Source organism: Pithys albifrons, chromosome 6 (genome assembly GCF_047495875.1).
Source record: "Pithys albifrons albifrons isolate INPA30051 chromosome 6, PitAlb_v1, whole genome shotgun sequence".
In the NCBI taxonomy this organism is placed as follows: Eukaryota; Metazoa; Chordata; class Aves; order Passeriformes; family Thamnophilidae; genus Pithys; species Pithys albifrons.
In genome coordinates this window covers 41170905-41192743 of record NC_092463.1, presented here as the reverse complement: position 1 = coordinate 41192743, position 21839 = coordinate 41170905, and the positions used below count along the sequence as shown (strand labels likewise).

General features: G+C 43.8%; 1 protein-coding gene across 5 annotated transcripts; it reads right to left on the bottom strand.

The window, feature by feature from the left end:
- SLC39A13 (solute carrier family 39 member 13) lies at positions 1 to 21280 on the bottom strand. 5 transcript variants are annotated; one of them, XM_071558564.1, is made up of 11 exons: positions 21118 to 21280; positions 15906 to 16013; positions 14397 to 14696; positions 13823 to 13936; positions 12023 to 12144; positions 10636 to 10779; positions 5366 to 5455; positions 4768 to 4818; positions 4395 to 4527; positions 4171 to 4270; positions 1 to 2686 (listed from the first exon to the last, which is right to left on the bottom strand). In XM_071558564.1, exons 3-11 carry the CDS (start codon positions 14662 to 14664, stop codon positions 2611 to 2613), a joined length of 1098 nt encoding a protein of 365 aa, XP_071414665.1. In that variant the 5' UTR covers positions 14665 to 14696; positions 15906 to 16013; positions 21118 to 21280; the 3' UTR covers positions 1 to 2610. The 5 variants fall into 5 exon arrangements, with proteins under 5 accessions (XP_071414665.1, XP_071414666.1, XP_071414664.1 ...); XM_071558565.1 differs by lacking the exon at positions 21118 to 21280 and adding an exon at positions 20139 to 20219; XM_071558563.1 differs by lacking the exon at positions 15906 to 16013.
- Between the last annotated feature and the right edge of the window lie 559 nt (positions 21281 to 21839).

Sequence of the window (21839 nt, the reverse complement as noted above, 5' to 3'; positions counted from 1 at the left end):
GCCAACACAAACCAACATGGGAAGTCGTTTATTTCATCTCTATTGTCTCCATGAAGAGCAGACCAATACAGATGAAGGGGGAAAAATGAGTAAGAGCAGCTGAAAAAACAGAGCTAGAAAATACAATTCTCTCTGTATTTCCATAAGTGACAAATGTGGTGGAGTGATGCTCCATTTCCTCCCAAGGCTCTCCATCCTCAGCTGCAGGACTGACGTATAAAATTACCAAGCCACTCCCTCCCACAAGCCCCATGCTACCTCCTACTGGGGTATCTTCCCAACAACCAGACTTTCCAGGCCTGTGGTAGCAGCCAAGAAAAACAGCTCAGAAATTCTTCCTTTAGTGTCATCCACTTCACATTCCTGAACGCTGAGTACAAAATCCTGACTGTGGTTTTCAGTCTTGGCAAGGCTGAGTGCTGATGCAACAACGCCAACTCATGGGCACTCACCTGGCAGTGCCTCAACTTAAATGCTAGCCTTATTTTGGGAAAGAAATCTTGAGAAACAGCAGGCATATCTTTCTGTGCAAACCTGCTGCCTCCAGAGCCTTATTACAGGGTCCAAATAGCTGCAGTACCTGGGCAGGTGGGAACCCCCAAAGCCAGAACTAGAGAGAATACTCGCCCAGCCCCTGCAAACTAGTTGGATTAATCATCCTTCCAGGAAAATTGGAAGCAGATGCTACCTTCAGACTTCAGGACAATGGAATGATAGAGTAGCTTGCACAGGAAGGCAACTTTGTAAAGAGGAAAAAAACAATTGCACTAAGCCTCCCTCACTGTTGAGTGAAATTAGTTACTGCTGTAAGTCTGGGGTAAGGAAAGCTGAAAAAATTCCAGACACCTGTTCCTGGGCAGACAGAACTGCAAGCATGAGCTCTCCAGCACTTACTGAAAAGTAGGACAGGATCTGTCATAACAAAGAACTGTCAACAGTTCATGAATCTCTTAGGGAAGTAAATGCCTCTGTTGTGGGCAGCATACCTGCCTCACTGCTCTGACCCAAATCGCCCTCTGAAGGCATGAGCCCTCTGCATAAGGCCTTGTGCAGACTGGAGAGCTGTAACAGTTTACAAAAGCTGTTTAAAGACAGAGCTAAGTTGGTGCAGTTGACATTGGGGCACCTGTTTTGTGTCTGATGACTCCATCAATTAGACCTGTTTTTAAACAGATTTAAACAAAGCAAGGATAAGCTCTGCAGAAGGGATGACTCAGCAATTGTGCACATCTCTGGCAATAAAATATCCCTGTGGAATTAAGGCCTGGTCAGCCCTGTGAGCTGGGATGTGGGAAACCACTAGAAATTTTACTTATTTTTATTGGTCTCAAATTGGCAAAAAATTTATCCCAAGGATCACAAAACAGAAAACTCCTCTTAAACATACCTATTGCCACCCTTTCATATCCCTTTCTCTCCTTACCTAGTACACAACTTTTCTATAAAAATATTTTAAAAATATTTTCACCAGCAGTTTCAGCCTTCCCATTTAAGGGCTGTCAGTATTATTCCTTATCCATTTATCCCCAACAGATGAACTCCACTGTGAGGTAAGAAGCCCAGAAATAGGCTACCATCCATGTTTTTGGTTATAGCATGCTCTTAAGTAGCCTACACCAAACAGAGGAAAAGTTAACCAGGAGTCTAGGGGTACTGTAGCATGTTGGGCAGGGCTAACAGGCTACACCTCAAGAAAGCTGTGAAATATGGTGTGGGGCAGATAGTGGGTGACTCAACAGAGCCTGTTCAACTAACGCTTATGAAGAGAGGGAGCTCAGTCACAACAGCTACATGGCTTTCCTTCCAGGTGTAGGTGAGCTGGTAGTATGGCAATGGAAGAAACATTTACTAATAATTTATCAGATAAACAGGCTGTGCTGGCTATTGGAGTGGTTAGGGCTGAGGCAAGTAATCTCCAAGTTGAGTCATTTACTTGTAGTGACCTATCCCAAAGCGCCTCAAGACTTTGGCTCAATTTCAACATAAGTACAAAATCAACCAAAGGAGCTCAACTGCTGAGGCTAATACCTTTAGGAAAAAGCAATGTCAATAAAAAGCCGGAGACTAAGTTGGAAAGGGTCTTTTCCCCTCTCTCTCATAGCACCATCAGCTTCTCATGGGTAGGGAGTTCTGGCTAAAACTGTTGGTTTGTTGTTGCTCTGTAATTCCTGTTCTGCCTCCAGTCGTTAGAGTGGTAGGAAGAGTCCTTCATCAGCTACAGAAATCACCTCTGTTGTTTTCACACAAGAGCTTGGGAGGTGCAGTTCCATCACAACCAACTGAATGAAACATCATTCATTCACTGTGGAGCAGTTGAATTCATTCAGCAGTTCATTTCTGCCCAGTGGATCTTTGCTCCATAAAAACCAACCAACCAACCAACCAAAAAGAAGAACAGAAGCCCTGATGTGTGGATTTTAGCAGAACAGGAATAGGAGAGCCAGGAAACGAAGTCCTGCACACCCAGACCTCTTTCTCACCTGCTTCTCATAGTAGCAGCCAGATCTGCACGCACACACGTAAGAAGTAACATTAGTGTTCCTTATTGCTTTGTAACAGCTCAGAGTCACTGTGGTGGCTCTGGGAGGCATCATGAGGTCTGCGCAGAGGTCACTCAGTTGTCAGTGCGAGTAGCACCATGACTATAATGCCTGTACACAGGAGCAGAATTTGCTGCAGGGAGTTCCTGGGAAAGAAACAGCAAAATTAGGAGGAGCCATAGACCAATCCCCATAGCCAGCAGTGTAGAGGCTCTCAAGTTCTTTGTTCTTTGCTCTTCCAAGTCTACCACATGGAAAACACAACAGCTGTACGACGTCACTAACACAGCTGAGAAGACTCTTCTCCAGCACCCCAAGGAAAGAAGTTGGCTATAAACTGACGTGTACTTGTTCCACTCAGCTGCAAAGCTTAACTTCAGTTTCAAAATCAATTTAAGTTGATTCAGTCATGTAGCTTCAGGTACATATTCCTGTCCTCTCATTTACAAGGGAACCAACTCTCTGCAGCATGTTCACAGACACTTTAGGGACCTCATTCAGCTAACAACTACAGTTACAAAGAAAAAATGGGCAAACTGATGAATTTAGCCATTCTTTTAGCACTGTCTCAGGTTTATGCTGGATTGAAGTGACTGTGTACCTCCCATCTCTGCATACTCTGCCAACAACCTCTGCCAGCATGAGGGGTTACCAAGACAAAGGCGAGTTCCCAAACTTGTCATTAACATTTCTCCACCAGAAATTCCTGCCTCCTCAGATGTAACTGTGGAGCTGGGGTTTTTTGAGGACTTTTTTCAGTTAAAATTAACTAGGTGAACCAAAGCATCTTATTTAAACTGCTTATGTTACCTGTCTCATTACAACTGAAATACGAGGGAACATTCTGGGGAAGCTCTGCCAGCAAATTTGAGAGGGTCTTTACTGTGGCACAGCTGGATTTGGACCTACTACAGTTTTAGACCGCAAGAAACTAGAATAACACACATGAGAGGAGGCCAAATATACCAGAATATATATATACCAGTGCAGAAGAGAGATGACTGAGATGGGATACAATGACTGACTATGAAATGCTGAATGCTAAAGAGAAGAAAATTATTTTCTACTCACAAAGCCATACAGTGAAATCTAATAGAAAATCAGTAAGTAAGAGCGAAAAAAACAAATAATAAGTATCACTTAAAACAATGCAGTCAAGCTATGCAAACAGCTGCCAAAGGTAGAATGCAGAAGCCTGAACTAATGGATAAGGACAAAAACAAATGAGAGAAGCATGTGAAGGACAGATTCACACGTGATTATCAGACACACACACCTCTATGGGGCCCTAGTTCAAGCAGTCCCTAAACTGGTATATGCCAGAAGCTGAAAAGACAGACTGAGCAGTGGGTGGCCTTTCTGGACAGGTTTCTGAGGAACTTGCTCTGGCTGATCAGGTTACATACCGTGCTAGCACACTATTTAGGACTCATCTAGTTGAAGGCTTTTGTGTTTTAGGTGGTCTTTGTAGTCCCACAAATGCAAGAGATAGCACAGCAGTCTATTTTGATTCCAGCCTTGCCCATGGCATTTGGAAAGCCAGCATACACGCGCTTCCAGAACAGGCACAGGGGATGGTTATATCCCTGGCAGCAAGAATTGCTGCAGCACAACAGGAGGGAGCACTTACCAAGGATTCTTTTCCTCCAGGAGATCAGGCACAACGTTTACCAAGGCAATATACAGAAATCCTCCAGAAGTGAAAGGGAGGATCCAGGCTACTGTTTCACCTGTACAAATACATAAAGCTTTTATTATTACTGAGACAGAACCATGGGAGATAACACTGAAGGAAAAGAACATTACACATGCATTGCCTTCCCCCCTTCCTACAGAGGTCCCAGGGAGCCTTACCTGCTCCTTTTGGTGACTGAGCACATATTGCAAAGCAGGCTCCTAGAATTCCCCCCAGAGCTGTGGAAAGCTGCATCTTGGCTGCACTCCAGCGGTCAAAGCCAGCCCGAAGTAGGATTGCAAAGTCTCCAACCTAAGAAAAGCAAGAGCTAACAGTTAATAAATGTCAGTATTAAATTCTCAGTCACAAAGGCTGTAGCATCTGCAACAAGACCAATGCTTCAAGACTGTGCCTGTTTTTTCATGTTGGCAGTCTCCCAGAGGGAACAGCTTTCAAAAGGACAAGAAAATGTTAACCAGACCCAGGCCTCCTTTTAGCAGATGAAGTGCTTTGTAATCCCCCTCACAATGGCAGGATCCAAAGCCCTCTCACCTCATGTGGGATTTCATGCAGGAGAATGGCCACTGTGGTTAGGAACCCAACCTGCAGCAGAGAAAAGGTGATTAGGAAACAACCCTAGTATTCTTAGATAAATCCCTTCAGGTTCCATACACTTACAGGGATCCAGCTGGAACAGCAGACCCCACACAACTTCAGGGTTGACTGGGAGTTTGTCATTCTCACAATCATGGTCCTCCAGCTCAGGGCACTGGGAACCTCATAGTCCATCATCAATGTTGAAAACCAAAGTAAAAAATGCATTAAACATCTTTGCCTTGTCTAAGTCCCTGTTTCTGAGGTGACCACCTTCATCATGTAAGGGCCCAATGTTATTTCTGGACTGGCTTTTGAGTAGATGAGCTAATCTTTCCCCTAATGCTAGTAAAAATGCCTAATATGTCCCAGGTTTGAAGAAGGTCTGCATCAGAGGATCAGGATAGGGTTCATTTTTACTGTAGTCTGCATTTTCTCAGAAAATTCCAGAAAATAGAAGGGAACTCCTCACATCTTTGAGTGTGTTTTGTATGTTGGGTCACACTTGAGACAAGGCCTCTCCAGTTCAGTACAGAGCTGGGGACAGAAACCTTACCTTTCTGCTAACCAGGAAGCTGGCTGCTACTGCCAGGCCATGTGTGAAGTTATCAATGGTGTTGGCCAGTAGATTGAGGTATCCACTAATCTGCAAAGAGAAGGAAGAGCCCCTGATAAAGGAAAAGACATAAGATGATAAAAGAAAGCACGTGGCTTAGACACAGGTTATGCAGTCACAATCAGGCGAGAAAGGTCAGGACGTGGCACATCTGCTGAAAATCTTAAACTATGTCAATGCTTGAGTACAAATTGAATATAATTTTTGGTTTCAGAATAAATTAAGTTTTAGGGTAGAAAAGTATTGTCTGAAGTTAGAATAATTACCTTATGCAAATGACAAACACCGCTAAAAACAGAAAAAGAGAAAGAAAGAAGAAAGCAAAAATATATTTAATTCTAAATTGAACAGATTTTAGGTAACACTGACTAATTTATACAGGTAACTGGCTTCAAATATGGCCTGATCTTGTTTTCAAGTCATGCATTTTAATATCCAACTGTTAAATATCTCCTCCTCAAAAGCTGGCAAGAACAATGCAATGGAACAAATGCTGCTGAAATTGCTTTTTACAACTAAATAAATCTTCAAACATTGTACCAAAAATGCTTGTGCTCGTGGGTTTGCTTTCTCTTAACAAAGCATAAAAAGAGTGATGACAGTCACCAAAAAGCCACTACCAGAAGGCTGGATAGCATGTATATGTATTTGCATATAAACACATTTCTTAGAATTACAAGCATAAAGCAGCTTCCTTCCTCACAAGTCCATCTCCATGTTAGACTTCCCTGTCATTCTAACTATGGTCATCTCAAGGCAAATGCTGAGTATATGACCTAAAGCAATTTATGAGGGTACCACCCCGGTTCTTTAGCTCACAGGTTTTGGGTTTTTTTCCATCATATTTAACAAAAACTACTTGTGTGTGGGTCCTGAGATACTGCAGTTCACTGTATAGCACTGCAGCTTAAATTATTATCAAACCAGGTGGTAGCCAATATATCAGGCTGTCTCTGGACTGCAAGAACTCCAAATATAGGGGAGAATCCAGTGAGTGGAAAAGCTGCCTAGAGACTGTGAGGCATTAACCTCCTACTTCACCATAGCATCACATGCTGAAGTTCACCTGGAAAAGCAGAAATACTGATGGATTTCATTAGCTCTTTTTCGTCTTCTGCTGTTCCCTGTTTCTATCAACTCTTTTTGGTGCATCTCCTCTTCATGTCATCTCTATACCATAGCTCAGGGCTTACTGTCAAATCTCTCTCTCCAAAGCACAACCTTTCTGCAGGGCACTTTTACATCACAATACTGGCCCTTTATAGGCTCTAAATTTTTAAATGATGATTGAATATGAAAATAAAGGATTAAACAAACCTTAACTAAGCTCACTTTTAAGTAGTAATCTAAGTAACATCTCCACAATGGATGCAAATGTTTTTGCAAGAGAGAAAACACAAATAAATGCATGCAGGCAGACCCAAGAACAGAGCAAATTTACTTCTCCTTCTTCATACTCTCAGTCCCAGACAGTCAAATATGACTACCTAAAATTCACCTTTTCATGTTTTTTAATGTGATTGCATTTTCCCTATGGGATAATAATTATTCACAGACGTTTTACACAAAAATGCTTTCCCATACCACCATATAGGGAAAAAACAGACCTCATGATTCAAACATTATGACTTTTTCTTGTCAGTGGCTTGGGCAAAAGCTGTCACTGAAAGAAGCAAAGCCTTGGAGTGCTCAGAAATAAATTGGGTTGATTTGACAGTTATGAGCCTCTGACATTTACATTCTGCGAATCCCTAATAGGATGTTCTTGTTGCTCATAAGAGCACAGCCAGATGAAGTGTTTATGTTCCTGCTTCAGAATTAATGTCACTGTGTAATAAAACATACTTGCACAAATCAGCAAGGATCCCATGTGCCACAGGGAAAAAGAAAGAATAAGCAAGGTAAAAGTACTCTACAATGTTTGCACTTGGTGAGGGAATAAAGGCTGCAATGCAGAGCAGAACTTACCTATGTTTGTGTGCAAAGGAAACCTCCCACCTGCAATTTTCAAGCTAGGACAAATTATAGCAGCAGCTAAAAAGCAGAAGTTCTAATATATATGCAGACAACAGCCAACTGATTCCAGTTTACTAATCGCTAAGCCCCGAAGAGTGACTTTGTTTGTTTAAATTGCATCCTTCCCTTTTTGTTTGGTGAAAAAAATGGGGCGTTCTGAGTGAATAGTAGAACCAAAGAAGTCTATCTCACTATGGATTTCACTATTTTCTTTGCGAGGACCTACTTTGTTCACTTCTAGCAACACTGTTTCCCTGCATGTCCCTTCCCCACCTTGCACAGCATGACAGCCACCTCCCCACCAGGGAAGGGCACTGAGACCCACCAACCAGGTGGACCTGCTGAGAAGCATAAGCAGCTGAGTTCTGACAGTGTTTTAAAATAGGGCAGTAGTTTGCATTCCTCCTCTACTGCCATGCTGATTTTTATGAAACTTGCAGAAATTTGATCACCCTCAAGACTTCTATCCTCTCTTGAACTCAAGAAAAATTAATTATGGGTTCAAAAGTTATTGAAAATGAAGGGCAGAACAGATGGACAGACAGATGGAATGAATGCTTATGTTGTTGCCTAAGGAAACGGGCTAACAGCGCAGGAGTATCTTGGTAGTTTTGGTAATTTCCACCCCACCAGGAAGACTATTATTCAGATTATATGCTCAGAATGTAGAAAGTTAAAACTACACACATTAAGTCATTAATTTCTATTTCATGCATATCGACAAGGGTCTGTAAGACTGAACAAATGTGTTAGGATTAAAGCTAGAAGGGCTCTCCATGGTTGCCTAAACCTTCTATGTCACACAACTGAAAGAATCTCATTCAATTTCTGCACAAAGTCCATTGTCCGTTAAACTATAATGTACTTTGTAGAGAGCATCTTAAATCACAGCTTAAAGCCCACAAGCGATAAAGAATCTGCTATCTCTAAAGTTGGCCCATTGGCAAGTTACCCTCAGTTACAGAGAGTGACTCCTACTCTGTTACTGTTTGCTGTAGCTTTAACTATGTAAATTTAGTCATGTCTCTTACATGAGTACTTGCATAATTTGTCACCCTTGATCTATCATGACTACAGAGCTAAACCAAAGAAAACCACTTATCATGTACTGCAAACTTAAAATATTTATTTTATCTGTTTTCTGACCCCTTTACAAATTATCAGTAGTATTTTGGATATTTAGAATAACACCACTGGAAAAAGTCAGATAGCTGGTTCATTACTGCTATACAGAAAGAGGAACTCTTGCCTCTTCTCTTCAATACTATCTCAAACTTCCCTATCCTCATGGCTGTAGCATCATTAGGGAAGAATGTGCTCAAACAATTTCCTTCTGTAATTCTCATACCTTTTTCCACAGCATTGATTTTTAGAAACTGTCCCTATCTTGTAAATATGATCTGCATTCTTTCTCTAATCTGTTGCTTAATATTTGCATGGATCAAACGTGCTAAAAATTCAGCACTTTTGATGAAGTTACTCAGTTTAGCTGCTATCACTGACTTCATGCAGTCACAATGTGCCATTTATGTAATACAGTAGTACCTGCAAATGTGAAGACATACTGTTTTAATAAGCAATCACTTAGAAAAATCATATCCCACCAGTGAACAGATTAAAGGGAGGCTGCATTAATTTTGTCCCAATTGATAATATAACTAATTTTTAATACAGCTAATATTAGCAAAGTTGATTTCATGCAGTACTAGTTTTATTAGAATGTGGGAGAAAGTTATGTTTTATATACATTTGTAATTACCTTCAAAAAAAATTTTATCATCAAATAAAAGGCAGGAGAAAACATCTGGTTGATAAGAATTTATCTTCCATAAGATCATACCAATTAGCATTAATTAGGTTATTATTTTTTATATTAGGACCATGTCTTGAGCAATTGTATCCCTTGTTGGTGTTTCATTTTTGCTTGAAATCAGTGGTAGACTAACTATCCTTTAAGTCTGCAGTTTCTTATATAAACTTTCTAAAATAAGGGCACAATGTTTCATATCCCAGTAATATTGGTTTCTTCACTACTATCACCTCTAGAAACACCAATGTGGCACCTTGCAGTTTGTGCAGTGTTCTGTAAGAATTACATGAATGTGACAGATATCAAAAATACTCAGTGAACTCAGCATAACTTTCATGTTGTGTAGGAAGAGCTATAAAGTCACAGCAAAACAGATTTAAAATAGAAAGACTAAAGAGCTTCTGACTGACCATACATCCAGGTTTGGACTAGTTCATGCAACCATAATTTACTCTCATACAATCTTGCACATTTTTATGGGCTTGCAAACTCAAATTATAGGTCCTCCTTCACCAAAGTGGTTGTTTACTCTCTCACTTGTAATGTGCACACAGACAAGAGTTTCCACAGTACAAAGATAGTAATATTAAACTGAACACAAAGCCAATGTAAAGGTTATCCACTTCCCAATGGTACAGTACTCCTTTTCCTCCTCCACCTCCAATGCTATGAGCTTCCTGATCAACCTTATCCCAGCATTACAGGCTGCCTGTCTACACGCCAAGTTGACTCAAGTAGTTAAGACAGGAGAGAAATAGACCTGGGGGTGGGAGGTGGGTGTGTGGGTGTAGAAGAAACAAATTTTTTTGCCTGTTTAGCTCCCTGAATAGCCTCACTGTGGGGTCAGATGAGACCAATGCAAAGGAAGTGATGGGAAATACAGTTTTGGGGACATAAGTGGACAAGAAGTCCTTTTTGGCAGCAGATAAACTGATAATCTGAGAAACTGAACTTTTGAGTTCTACAGTGGATAGCTTCAACACACTTCCAAAAGGTGTCAAGACACTTGCAAGAAGTGCCTTAAAAGGAAAAGTGCAGCTTGGTACAATGCAGGCACTGAAGCACAGAGAAATCATGGAACAAAAATTAAGCAAATATTGACTAGAAAATATAAAGTAATAAAATGTGAACTTGAGTATTTTGGTCTCAGAATTCAACCAAAACACACATCAGACTTCTACCTTCATAATATTGACTTTGTCTCTTCTGCATAAGCTGCAGTGTAGATTTTCTCCAAGTCTGCTATTTCGTCCCTGCTGTGACTGGGACACTTTGACAGAGCAAAATTAAGCACAACTCAAACACCAAGTTTCCCACTAAGATGCAGTTCTTTCCACAGATAATTTGTGACTAAGGGGTGAAGGCGAGTTTCTGTGTCCCTTACCTTGATTCTGTTGTTTCTTGGACAAGACTGGAGAGAGGAGCCATTACACTGAGCTCGTGCTTTTTGGGATTGGCCTGCCACCTTTGGCAGGGGACAGCCACTTCCATTGGAAAGCTTTCCAGCTGCTGCTTTGGAATCACAGTCCTAAAATTAGGGGAAAAGAACTTGTCACTGACTTTTTTCAGTGATGAATGAGTATGAATCAGTATCAAAAATCCAATCTTCACCCTTAATCCTTTTGTTCTTACAATGTAAATCAGCAACTTTGGCACCCCAGTTTAGTAACAGCTGCCAGAAATGAGACAGATTCAGAGAGTATTGCGACATCTGCACAGTAAGACAACAAGAGCAAAGACCTCCCAATCCTCAAGAGAAGTGGAGAGAGGAATTGGAGTTATGCCTCCTTGGCATGAGACAGGTTCCACTGGAAAGGGACTGAGACTGCCAATCCTGCTAGCAGCTACTGCCCAGAGAAATATAACTCCAGCTGGGCAGGAAATGGGGGAAAAAGAGTCTTGATCTCCCCAGTCCATCAGAATAACTAAGTCTACAGAATTATTCTACAGTTGGGATCATCATCTTCCAAATAAGATATTTATCTAGGACTTCAACTGCTCTCTAAATGAGAATATGAAGTTCCTTTCACACTTGAAAGTCTCACATTGAGTAAAAGTTAACAAGTAATTGCTCTTATGTAGTGCCTGACCCGCAGTTTCACCTCTCAAAAGTCATGGCATAGCAAGAACTTCAGTCCACAGGAGCTGCAGCTAGGAGTTGTCCAGCTGTCTGAAGACTATCTTTGAATCTTCTCTATCTTTGAATTACCTTCTGGTACCTCTGTCTGCATCATCCCTTTGCCACTGGGTGACTGTTCTGAACGTAGTATTACCTGGCAAATCATAAACTGCCTCTACCACACAACGTTACTCACACAAACCTCTAGTACAGGCCATAACAAAGAAGAAATAAATTCAAGAAGACTGGTCTTTGTCCTGACTGAGGACTCAGAAAGTGAATGAGTCATGATGGGTCAGTGAAACATGCATCAGCAAGATGTCATCCCTCAAAGGTAACTTAAGCAAAAGTCTCATTTGCAGAGTGCTGCAGCTCTCAGTCCCCATAAAAGAACAGCTCTCTTTTACACATACCACATACAGAACAAAACCAACCCAGGCATGAGAAATCTCAGTTAAAACCACAAAAGCCTGGAGATGAAACCTTCTTCTAGAGATCAGTGTCAAAGAAGAGGCAAAAAGCTCCCAAAGGGCAATGACAAGGTACTCACAGCTCCAGAATCATTGCTGAGCCTGTCAGATAAGGCAGATGAGTGGTTTAGTACCAAGTTTCAAATAAAAGAGCACTCCCTCCCCTTGGGCTGCTAACTTACCACAGCAGGATAGTCCTTCTCTTCTTTCTCTAGGAAGATCTTCTCTAGCACCAGGAAGGTCAGGAAACCAATGATCACCCAGAGACCCAGAAGCTTCTGCTGCTGAAAGCTCTGCCCTTCTCCTGAAGGACAAGACAGAAATCTTCATGGCTCTGTTAAGCACACAGTTTTTCACACATGTGAACCCTCTGTGCCCCACATAGTGTAACCAGCCATTCCAAGACAAAACAAGAAATGACAATGGAAAGACTCCCTGTGAGGTAAGAGGAGCGAACACAGAGTAGAGCAGAGTAGTTTAACTTGCTCATTCTTGATCTAACAGATATGCTCATCTTAGGACACTCAGAGTGAGAGCTACTACCCCTTTTTCTTCAATTGCATAACCCATAATATTTCCTGACAACACTGTGAATTTCCTTGAGCTCCAGAGGCAAATGAATATTACATCAACAAGAATCCAGCTATATCTACTGAGCAGCAAGCTCTGACATGAAATCTGCCCTTACTGCAGCTACAGACTCACCTTCCTCTTCCTGCCACATCTAGGCAGGTTATTAAGCCCAAAGCTATAAACTTTCTTTTCAATTAGAGCCAACTTGTGAAGGAATAATCCACACAGCCTGTCTGCAGACATGGAGATTGCATTGCAATGGAAGAACAGAATGACTCTGTAATGAGGCTTACATGGGTCAAGGAAACCTTTATGCTTAAGGACAGTCTGGCAGAAGCAAACAAGCTAGAGCAGGAAGACAGAGTAATCTGGGAACAATTATAGAAAGGGTTCAAAAAAGGACAGCAGGTTCTGCTGACAGTGCTAGAGCTGTGAGGAAGAAGACTAAAGATCCAGCAGATTTGAAATCCTACGAGATAGGTGCAAGGAAGTCTGGGAAACCCAGGGTATCTTCTCCCCTCTCATATTTTCAGCAGGGAAATGATTTCTTGGTTTCTCACCAGGTGAGATGCAGCAGCACTTGCCTTCTATGCTGTCAGTTTGCTGAAGCAGAGATACAAACATTATAGGTTTTAACAATCCTGCCTATCTGAGGGATGAAGGCGCTACACTGATACCACAAATTCTGTACCAACTCAGAGTGTTTAGTTTGCTGGTGAACATATCCTTGTGTAACGTCCATTTCCTTTATCTTCCCCTGCTCCACCCTCCATTCTTAATTATGGCTCTATAGGCAATTTTCTATGATTTCTCCTTGAGCAAAGGTTGAGAGAGCAACACATATGAGCTTCCATAAATGCAAGTACCCAATAGAAGGGCTCCAGTTAGTGCCAAGAAAGAGGCTCTAGGAATAATGCTGTTATAGGGACATTTATAAAAAAGATGCACCTGATCCCCAACTGAGACGGTGCACATGTTCACGTACCAGAACATGTACACATTCGTAACCTCTCATAAGGTTAAAGAAGCATTCCCTTTCCTCACAGAAAAGAAAAAGGAATATCAACAGAGATTCACAGGAGTCCAAGGTAAGATAGAAAAGTCAATAGACAAGAAAACCACTGCAAGTTACTAAACATAGAGAAACAATGGCCAACTGAGGAAGCCTCTAATCTGTGTCTTTGGAGGATTGCATAGTACAAAGATAAAGTATTTTATGTGTGTTTATTGTTCTTACATCCTTCCCTAGGCATGTGCTTTTACATATTGTTTTAAAGAGAATACTAGCCTAAACCAGTTTTTGGGCTGACCCAGACTGGTTGGTCTTGTGCTTTCACGATGGAATGAACACAAAAAATGTAGCAGTGGGCATAGCGTGGGCTGCTTCTAGGCACATAAGGCTCTCATACCTGTTGTTGCAGTGCATGTGTAGGCCCAGGCTTCAGGAAGCAGGTGCAGAAACACATTTCCCAGTAATCCACCAATTGCAAAACTCAACAACTGCTTCATACGGTGTGATCCAGCTAAAGAAAAAGAAAAGAAAAAACCTAACAGACAAACAAACAAATATAAAAACCCCACACTGATCACAACTCATCCAGGAGCCCAAACACCTCCAGCTGAGATTTTGCACAGAGAAACCTAAATTGGAAGCATCAGCAAAGCAAGCTTTCAAAGGAAAGAGCACAAAACAAATGGAGTGCAAGAAAAAGCTCTTGCATCACTTGCCTGGGAGAGCATTGTGTGGGAGGGACCTGGACCAACCAGGGTGAAAAATAATACTCTCTGTACAAGCTTCGTGCAGGGCTTACATTTGTCAAAGGACTCCCTATCAAATTCTCAGGTATGGCCTAAAGCACTGAAAACAGACTTTCTATTTTAGAGAACAATATATCTGTGATAAGGTCCTGTTCATCGGTGGGCTGTTCAGTCACATTCCAGGACCTTCGGCTTCAGAAAGGCCAATGCAGGTGGCAGATTTACCTTCTGATCGCAGAGCAGCTCCCGTCTCAAATGGGATCACCAGCAAGGGGAAGACCCCACTCAGCCCCACCATGAACGAAGCAATGAGGGAACAGATCCAAGCATCCAGCCGCTCACTGCCGAAAAGGTTTCCCCAGGACTCTGCCTCCTTCTCACACAGTGAACCAGAACTAGCAGCAACATGACTCCTCGGGAGCTGTTGAGCTCCACAGGCCACAATCAGAAACAAGGAGAGCGTCCCATCAAGCAGAAGTTTTTGGTTTGTCATTGCTAAGTGGTCTCAGCCAGGCTGGCCAAACTCTGAAAAGAGAAGAGTAGAGCAGTTCTAAGAGCATGTTCATCTCTCCCTCCCACCATCTCAGAGGAAAGGCCTTGGCCACACCATCCCTCCCTCCAGCATCTTAGCATGGGTATGTACACCCATATATATCTGGACATCTGAAATTCTTCCTGAATTCAACACATCAGTAAAGGACAGAGAGACTGTCTATCACTGGTTGTGTGAAACTGCACGAGACATCCTTGTGAAACCACTTGGCTTTCACCATTTCTCTTCAGGGGGGCTGGACAAGGACTCCAAGTACCCTTGTCCTTGCCCTTCCGTGTCCCAAAGCTTCCGAAAAAGGTATTGACCGGAGATGCTACTCAGGTAAGTCTTCTCTTTGTTGTGCAACAGCATCCATGGAACAAATTAGGATGCAAGACAGGCAACATAACAGAAGTCCATAAATTCATGAGTGCTGTAAAGATCCTGGGCAGGTATAGAATGTTCACCATCTCATCAGATATAAGTACTGACAACCACTACATGAAGCCAGGAAGGGTCAGCTTCAAAACAAGCAAATATGACCCTTCATCAGCACATAACTTGTGTGGTAGTACTTCTCCAAAAACAATGAAAAATTTTACCTGGGTTCATCAAAAGACAGGACAAGTACTAGCAAAACAAATCTCTTGATTGTTAGCAGTTAAACAGCACTCAGTAGTCTCAGGAAATTCCCTTATATGAAAGGAGCTGGAGACTGGAAGGGTATTTGAAAAATATATACTTGTCCTGTTTTTATCCTTTCCTAGAAGGATAGTGGGGTTAGATAATTTCTTAGTCAAACTCAGCACAGCTGTTACTAAGAGCTCTGCAATCACAAGAACACTGGAGAGAAACGGGCATGTTAGAAGAGGAAAATAATTATATACTCATTAGCAAACAGGAAAGGAAAGCAAATGATGTAAAGGCTGAAGTACAAATGCTCCTTCAGTCTCCAGAAGAAAAAGTGAAATGTGACAAGCAAAATTAATTTGGAAATGCGAGAAAATAGTGTGTTAGAAAAAAATAACTTAACAAATGTTCACAAAAAAGCTCATGATTGAGAGGGAATAACAGCATTCACCTGAAAGCATGTAAAAAAAATCAGTCAAAATAATGTCTGAAGCATTAGTGACCATCTTTGAAAATTTACAAGAATATGTGAAAGCTACAAGAAGGCTGGAGAAGCATCATGCCTCACCTACCTTTTTAAAAGGAAAAAAAAATGTGGGAGAAGACTTAAGAAGTTACAGACCAGTAACTTCAATCCTCTGAAGGATTCTTGATCAAATTAAATATCAGTTTGTAGTTACCTATAAGAAAGTGATAAAGATATCAAAGCATTAAGTAACAGCCAGACAGAAAGGGACCTGAAGTTATGAAGACAAAATTCAGGGTTGGAGCCAATCAGAGGGCTCACTGCAGATGAAAAGAGTGGTGTTCTCCATTGTCCCCACCCCTTTATGAAGCATCATCTTCCCATGGTCACACTGGACTCCATGAGTGAACCGCATCAGAACAAACTAGTAGGAAAAACTGATTTTTTTTAAAAGGCTTGGCCCTTTGCCAATTTTAGTCCCCGAATGAATACACAAGAGGAAGGCACAGCTGCAGTGCAATCAAAAAGAAAATTAAGGGAGAGGGTACCTTTTCTCCTGGGTAGGAGAACACTGATCTGTGAGCAGAGTGGCCATGGACATCAGGAGTGGGGATGTAAGAAGGAATAAATAAAGACACTGTCTTGGTTTGGCAGGCTGTGCAAGAACCACTAAAATTTTTTGTGTAACCTCTCAGGGATTTTTTTTTAACAACATGAAGTAAAATCCCTCAACACAGCAAGTTCAAACCAGCCCAGGATTTTGTGGCATCTTACTGCAGTGTTTTGATCTGGCTGCTAAGGGGGGAGGCTAGCAGGGGCAGGTGTGGAATCAAACAGAAAAGAAGAACAGTAACTCCACCATGCCACCAAAAAAAGCATACGTAGATTGAGAAATTAATTCTAAACCAGTGGGCTTATGTTGCCATGAAGTAAGTAAATATCATCCTGGGACACATTAGTAGCGACACTCTAGGTCTCACACAGGTGAGACTTTAGCCAACAGACTACACCCAGCCCCACACATTCTTCTTCATAAAATCCATGCAAAAATCTGAGACGTTGCAGTGGAAAGAAACAAAAATTAAGAGTGTAGAGAGCATGACTTGGAAAAACAACTGAAGGACCTGGGTGTGTTTAGTCTTAAAAAGATAACACTGAAGGGAACAGAACAGCCTGTACACATTAAATCTCACAAGAAATGGGGAAAGTGCTCTTCTTCCACATCAGTTCAAACAGTAAACAGGACTCAGCCTGAATATGAAAAAACAAATTTACAAAGTGCCAAAGTGCTGATATACTGAAACAGGTTATCTGTGATGCAGAATCGCCAGCACTGATTGTTTGTGGTTTTTTTTCTTTAATTTTCATAAAAAGAAACACCTGATACAGATGCTATTTTATTGCAAACATTAGATCCCTCCTTTGAAGTTCCTCCAGCCCTACACCTGTAATTTGATGTAAGATGGAGAGATCCTTATTTTACCAGCAGAGCCCTATGAGAAGGGACAGATTTTCAGCTGTGAATCTCTATTGGCACAACCACTTCAAAGCAATGGAGATAGGAGGTTGGCAGCAAGGGACATTTTCACCTCTCACAGCACTCCATGCACCAACTCAACTAAGACACTGAAGTGAAAAGGAACTGAGCCAATGCTTGGAAAGCCAGTAACAACTAGCTTGGAAAGCTATTAACAACTGGAAAGACAGCTTGATGGGCCAGGGATGCTGCCCTCTGCCCAGCTCCACCACATGAAGGTACCTGGGACACTGCCAGGCCCTCTGACTCCCCTCACCAGGATTCAAGCTCCCCCTACAGCTATGCAAACAGACACACAAAACTATGGCAAAACTATGTCATAGAATCCCCCAAATTTTCCCTTGAAAACAAAACAAAACCAAACCACAAGAAGAGAGGAAGTTCTTAAAATGTTCACTGTCCCCTCACTGAACAGAGTTTCCTCTGCCCCAAGCACCAACAGAGGTTAAAGCTGTCAGCCACACAGGCACCTGTGCAGGCAGGTGACCAGACTCTTCAAGCAGATTCCACCAGCTACACTCTTCTCTCTGCAGAGCAGCTGCTGCATAAAAACCTGCATTTTACCGGATTCTCTGCTTTAAAATGGATGGGCACCACTTGGAACCCAAGAACAGGCCTGACAGACCTCCTTGTCCTTTATGACAGGATTAGACCTAGAAAATGTCTGAAAACCTTGTGAGGAACACAGCAAAAATAAATCAGAATTTATACAGCCATACATGTGCCTGCAAAGAGGCAACAAACACACACTGAAAAATGACTGCTCTCTGCAGCTTGGCAATAATGGGAAGCAGCAAAAGTCTGTTCTGCAACACTGATGTCACAGCTTCTGAGAATCAATCTGGAAAAGTAATCACTGCAATTGATCCAACAGGTCAATTTATTGCACCTCATCCTCCACATTCATTAAGTGCTCCAAGGGACACCTAGTAGGGTCTTTGATTAAGTGATCAAAATCCTGGAGAGAGGTACATGGGAGAAAGAGCATGTCCAAGACTCTGAAAAAGGTCAACATACTTGGTTTCATGTCCCTCTTCCAACAGCAAAAGGAATCAGGTTCCTCCAAAAAGGGATGATGGGGAACAATGAATAGGCATCAAAGGCTAAAAACCTGATTTCTCTAACTCATAATTGTGTCGGCTAACTTTCCGTGGCCCAGAGGTCTTTATTCTCCTGTTATTCAAATGAAGAAAAAATAGCACAGTTCTTTACACCTGTGTTGCCTGACAACCATTACCTCCTGACTCAAGAACAACCCCATATCTCACTCAATAAAGTCCTGATATTTATACAACATCTGTAAGAAACTCAAAGTATCACCTGATCTTTGTGCCAAGCTAATAATTTAGAGCATATTCCCAGCATTTGCTGCTTCCTAACACATCATAACCACTTGCTCAAAAAACAAACAAAAACCAATCCAACCCAAAACAAACAAAAAAACCCAAACCATTTTTTATCTCTACAGCCCCTTTCCTTCTCTATCTCAGTAGTACATTAGTAAAGTTTCTAAATTCTAACTGGTTACTCCTAAGACAAATATTTAAGAGGATGAAGAGGAGCAGTGAAGATGTAGTCCTAGGAAAAAAAAACAACTCAGGAGGAAAATAATACCCTGCCACTGCAGTTACAGAGGGTGGAGCAAGTCTCTACCTAGCCTTAATTTTAGACAATAGCATTTGTTTTAAGAAGCCAGCTAGAGAACATATTTAGAAATTTCTAGAGAAAGAACCTGCAGGTTTTCAGAAACATCTGTGGTCACTAGAAGGCATAACCAGGTTTAGAGAGATGTTTTTCCTGTGAAGGATGTTATCACATACTTAAGAACATGCATGAAAGAGAAAAAAAAGTGCCTCGTTTATTTTGACAATTACTCTATGTGGGATCACAACTCCCAGCTGTGCCAAATCACAGCCTGATCACCATTGCCAGTGGTCGCACTCTTCAGAGCCCATGTCTGAGCATTCAGGAGTCAGGTCCGTTCAGCTCCTTCTGAAACACCCACAGGACTGGAATAACCATGAGGTTGTCCCAGCTCAGGAAGAACAAATGAATGAGAATTTGCCATTTACACAATCCTGAGCAGAGGTAGACAGAGGTTGCACACTGAGCCAGGAGACCCATGATGCTCCCTGGGAGATCTCACTGAGCACTTCTGTAGTTAGAAAACACAGACAAAATTTAAAATGCCAAGGCAAAAACCTATTGGAAAAGAGAAAATTACTATTCCTACAGCAACCCATCTACTACTCTCCCAGACATTCTACCTTCTCTGACCATATAGTCTCAGAGCAACTGCTCATTGTCACAAAATAACACTTCAAATGCTGTTGAGGGGGAAAAAATGAGAAGAAAAGGCTTTTTTTAGAAGCGTTTTCTCTGGAAGCCGGTTGCCTGGCCTTACAGTTGCAACAGAGTACTGCATGGAATGGAAAAAAGTTATTTTCCAGGGAGGAAGCATATTTTTCAGCCAAAAAATTCTTCATGAGCCACCTCCCTCCATCAGCCCAGTGGAGAGCTTTGAATTTCTCCTGGAAGACCTTACCTCAGCAGAGGCACAAAAGATCTCTGGTACTCTCTGAGCATTCCCTTGTCTCTGAGTCATTGCTCATCTTTAGGGAATGCATTGCTCTGGTGGGACCCTTCCCCTTTGCCCCATCTGTCTCGTAAAAAACCTCTTTGCACAGAAGAGACTCGCATTTCTGCAAATGCACAACTTAATGCTAGGGATGCACAGAATACAGACCGCGGGCAAACCTAAGAGCTGGCAAGGGAAGGCCATTAAAATCGACCGACTACTACCAGAGCTTGAGAGATAGCGACTCCTTCCTCGTCCTGCATCCTTTCATCCTCAGGATGAAGAGAAAAGTTTGAGGACCAGACAATAGCGTTCACTCCCTCAGGGCTAGGTGGAATCTCTCTCCTCCCAGTCCACTCGTCGTGGCAGCCCGAGGCAGAGGCCGCGCAGATCGCGCCGCTCCCGCCCCGCCAGTCCCGGGACAGGCTCCGGCACCGCTGTCGCCCGCAGGCGATGAACGCCACGGGCCCGCTTGTGTCGTTGTGTCTTCACACCGCGGCGGATGGGACAAACAGCGCGGGTTTTCCATCTGAGGAACGCTGAGCGATGCAAAGTGAGACATACTCGCCGCGGGGGTGATTAGTAGTTAATCGTGCTGGCGCACCTCAGTGGAGCGGCACGTCGGTTGCCCCCGCCGGGTCCCCGTGTCACCGCAGAACCGCCCCGCGCGTCCCGCAGGGCAACCCCTGCGCCGAGACCCTCTCGCGGCACCGTCTGCCCGAGAAGCGACTTCCAAAACTTTCCCGACTGCGTCCCGCGGAGGCTGAGCCTCCAGCCTCGGGTACGCCCGCAGCGGCACCGCTGCCCCGCCAAGCTGCAGCAAAGCTGGGCAGGACGGGGGGACGCCGGCGCCGGGAGCCGTGGCCAGCCGGGCCCTGGGGCGGGTGGCGCGCAGCCCACGGTCCCGCCGGGCCGAGACACGGCTGCCGGAACCAGCGGCCCGGTACGGCACTCCCCGCCACGTCTTTCCCAAACTTGTCCCGCGCTCGGCCGGCCGGGCCCTGCCAGAGCCGAGCTCGGCTCCGCTGCGGGCAGCGCAGCCGCCGCCACCGCTCACCCGTCCCGCCGCCGCCCGCAGTTCGGCTGCGCTGCCGCGCCCGGCTCCCGCCTTCCCCTCTCGCACCGCCACAGCGGAGAGGAGCGGGGCTATCCCGGCGACCCCCGCCCCGGCTGCACCGCCCCCGGGCCGCCAGCCGCCCGTACCGTGCGCCGCCGCCGTGACCCGGCCCGCCGCTGCCATCCAGCCGCGGCTCGGCGCGGGCCTGCCCCGCCCGGCGGCCCCTCAGCTCCGCCTCCCCCGGCCGGCCACGTCGGTCCCGGCCTCCCCGGCACCAGCAGCGCCGCCGCCCCGCCGGGACCCGCCGCCGCCGCGCTGGCGCTTCCGGCCGCCCCCCGGCGCGGGGGCGCGAGCCCCGGGCGCGCTTCCTGCCGGCCCGCGGCGCGGCTCCCGGGGCACGGCCATCCAGCGGGAACTAATTCCCTGGGAACAGCCCCGCGCAGCTCGTGAGCAGCGAGGCGTCCGCACACATCCCAGCGCGGGCTGCTGGGGCAGAAACACGCGAGCCCCGTGCTTCTGGAACGTGCTGAGAGACTTTCTGCTTTATTTTTTAATCTCGCTAAATGGATTATAAATTCTTTGTGTTACAGATGTGTAGAGACAAGCACAGTGGAAACCGGTTTCTGAGCAGAATTTCTGGAAGTTTTTAGAGCAGAAAAAAGTATGGCAGCCCGATCCAGGGCTGAGCCTCGAATTGCTTTTAGAAGATATAATGACTTTTAAACGTACTTGCCTTCTCTTCGCAGGTTCATTACAACCTTCAAGATGATACTTGCGTAACCCCAGAGCTCCCTAAGCACCGGTGTCCTGACTATTAGTGGTAGAGAATACCGAGAACTGCAGAAACTGCATGCGCTTAGGAAACTAG

Coding starts and splice junctions, on each gene's coding strand:
- SLC39A13 (XM_071558564.1), bottom strand. CDS start 14,664: ATGACAAACCAAAAACTTCTGCTTGATGGGACGCTCTCCTTGTTTCTG. Junction 13,937..14,396: donor AGCTGCTCTGCGATCAGAAG/GTAAATCTGCCA, acceptor CTTTTTCTTTAG/CTGGATCACACCGTATGAAG. Junction 12,145..13,822: donor CACATGCACTGCAACAACAG/GTATGAGAGCCT, acceptor CTTGTCCTTCAG/GAGAAGGGCAGAGCTTTCAG.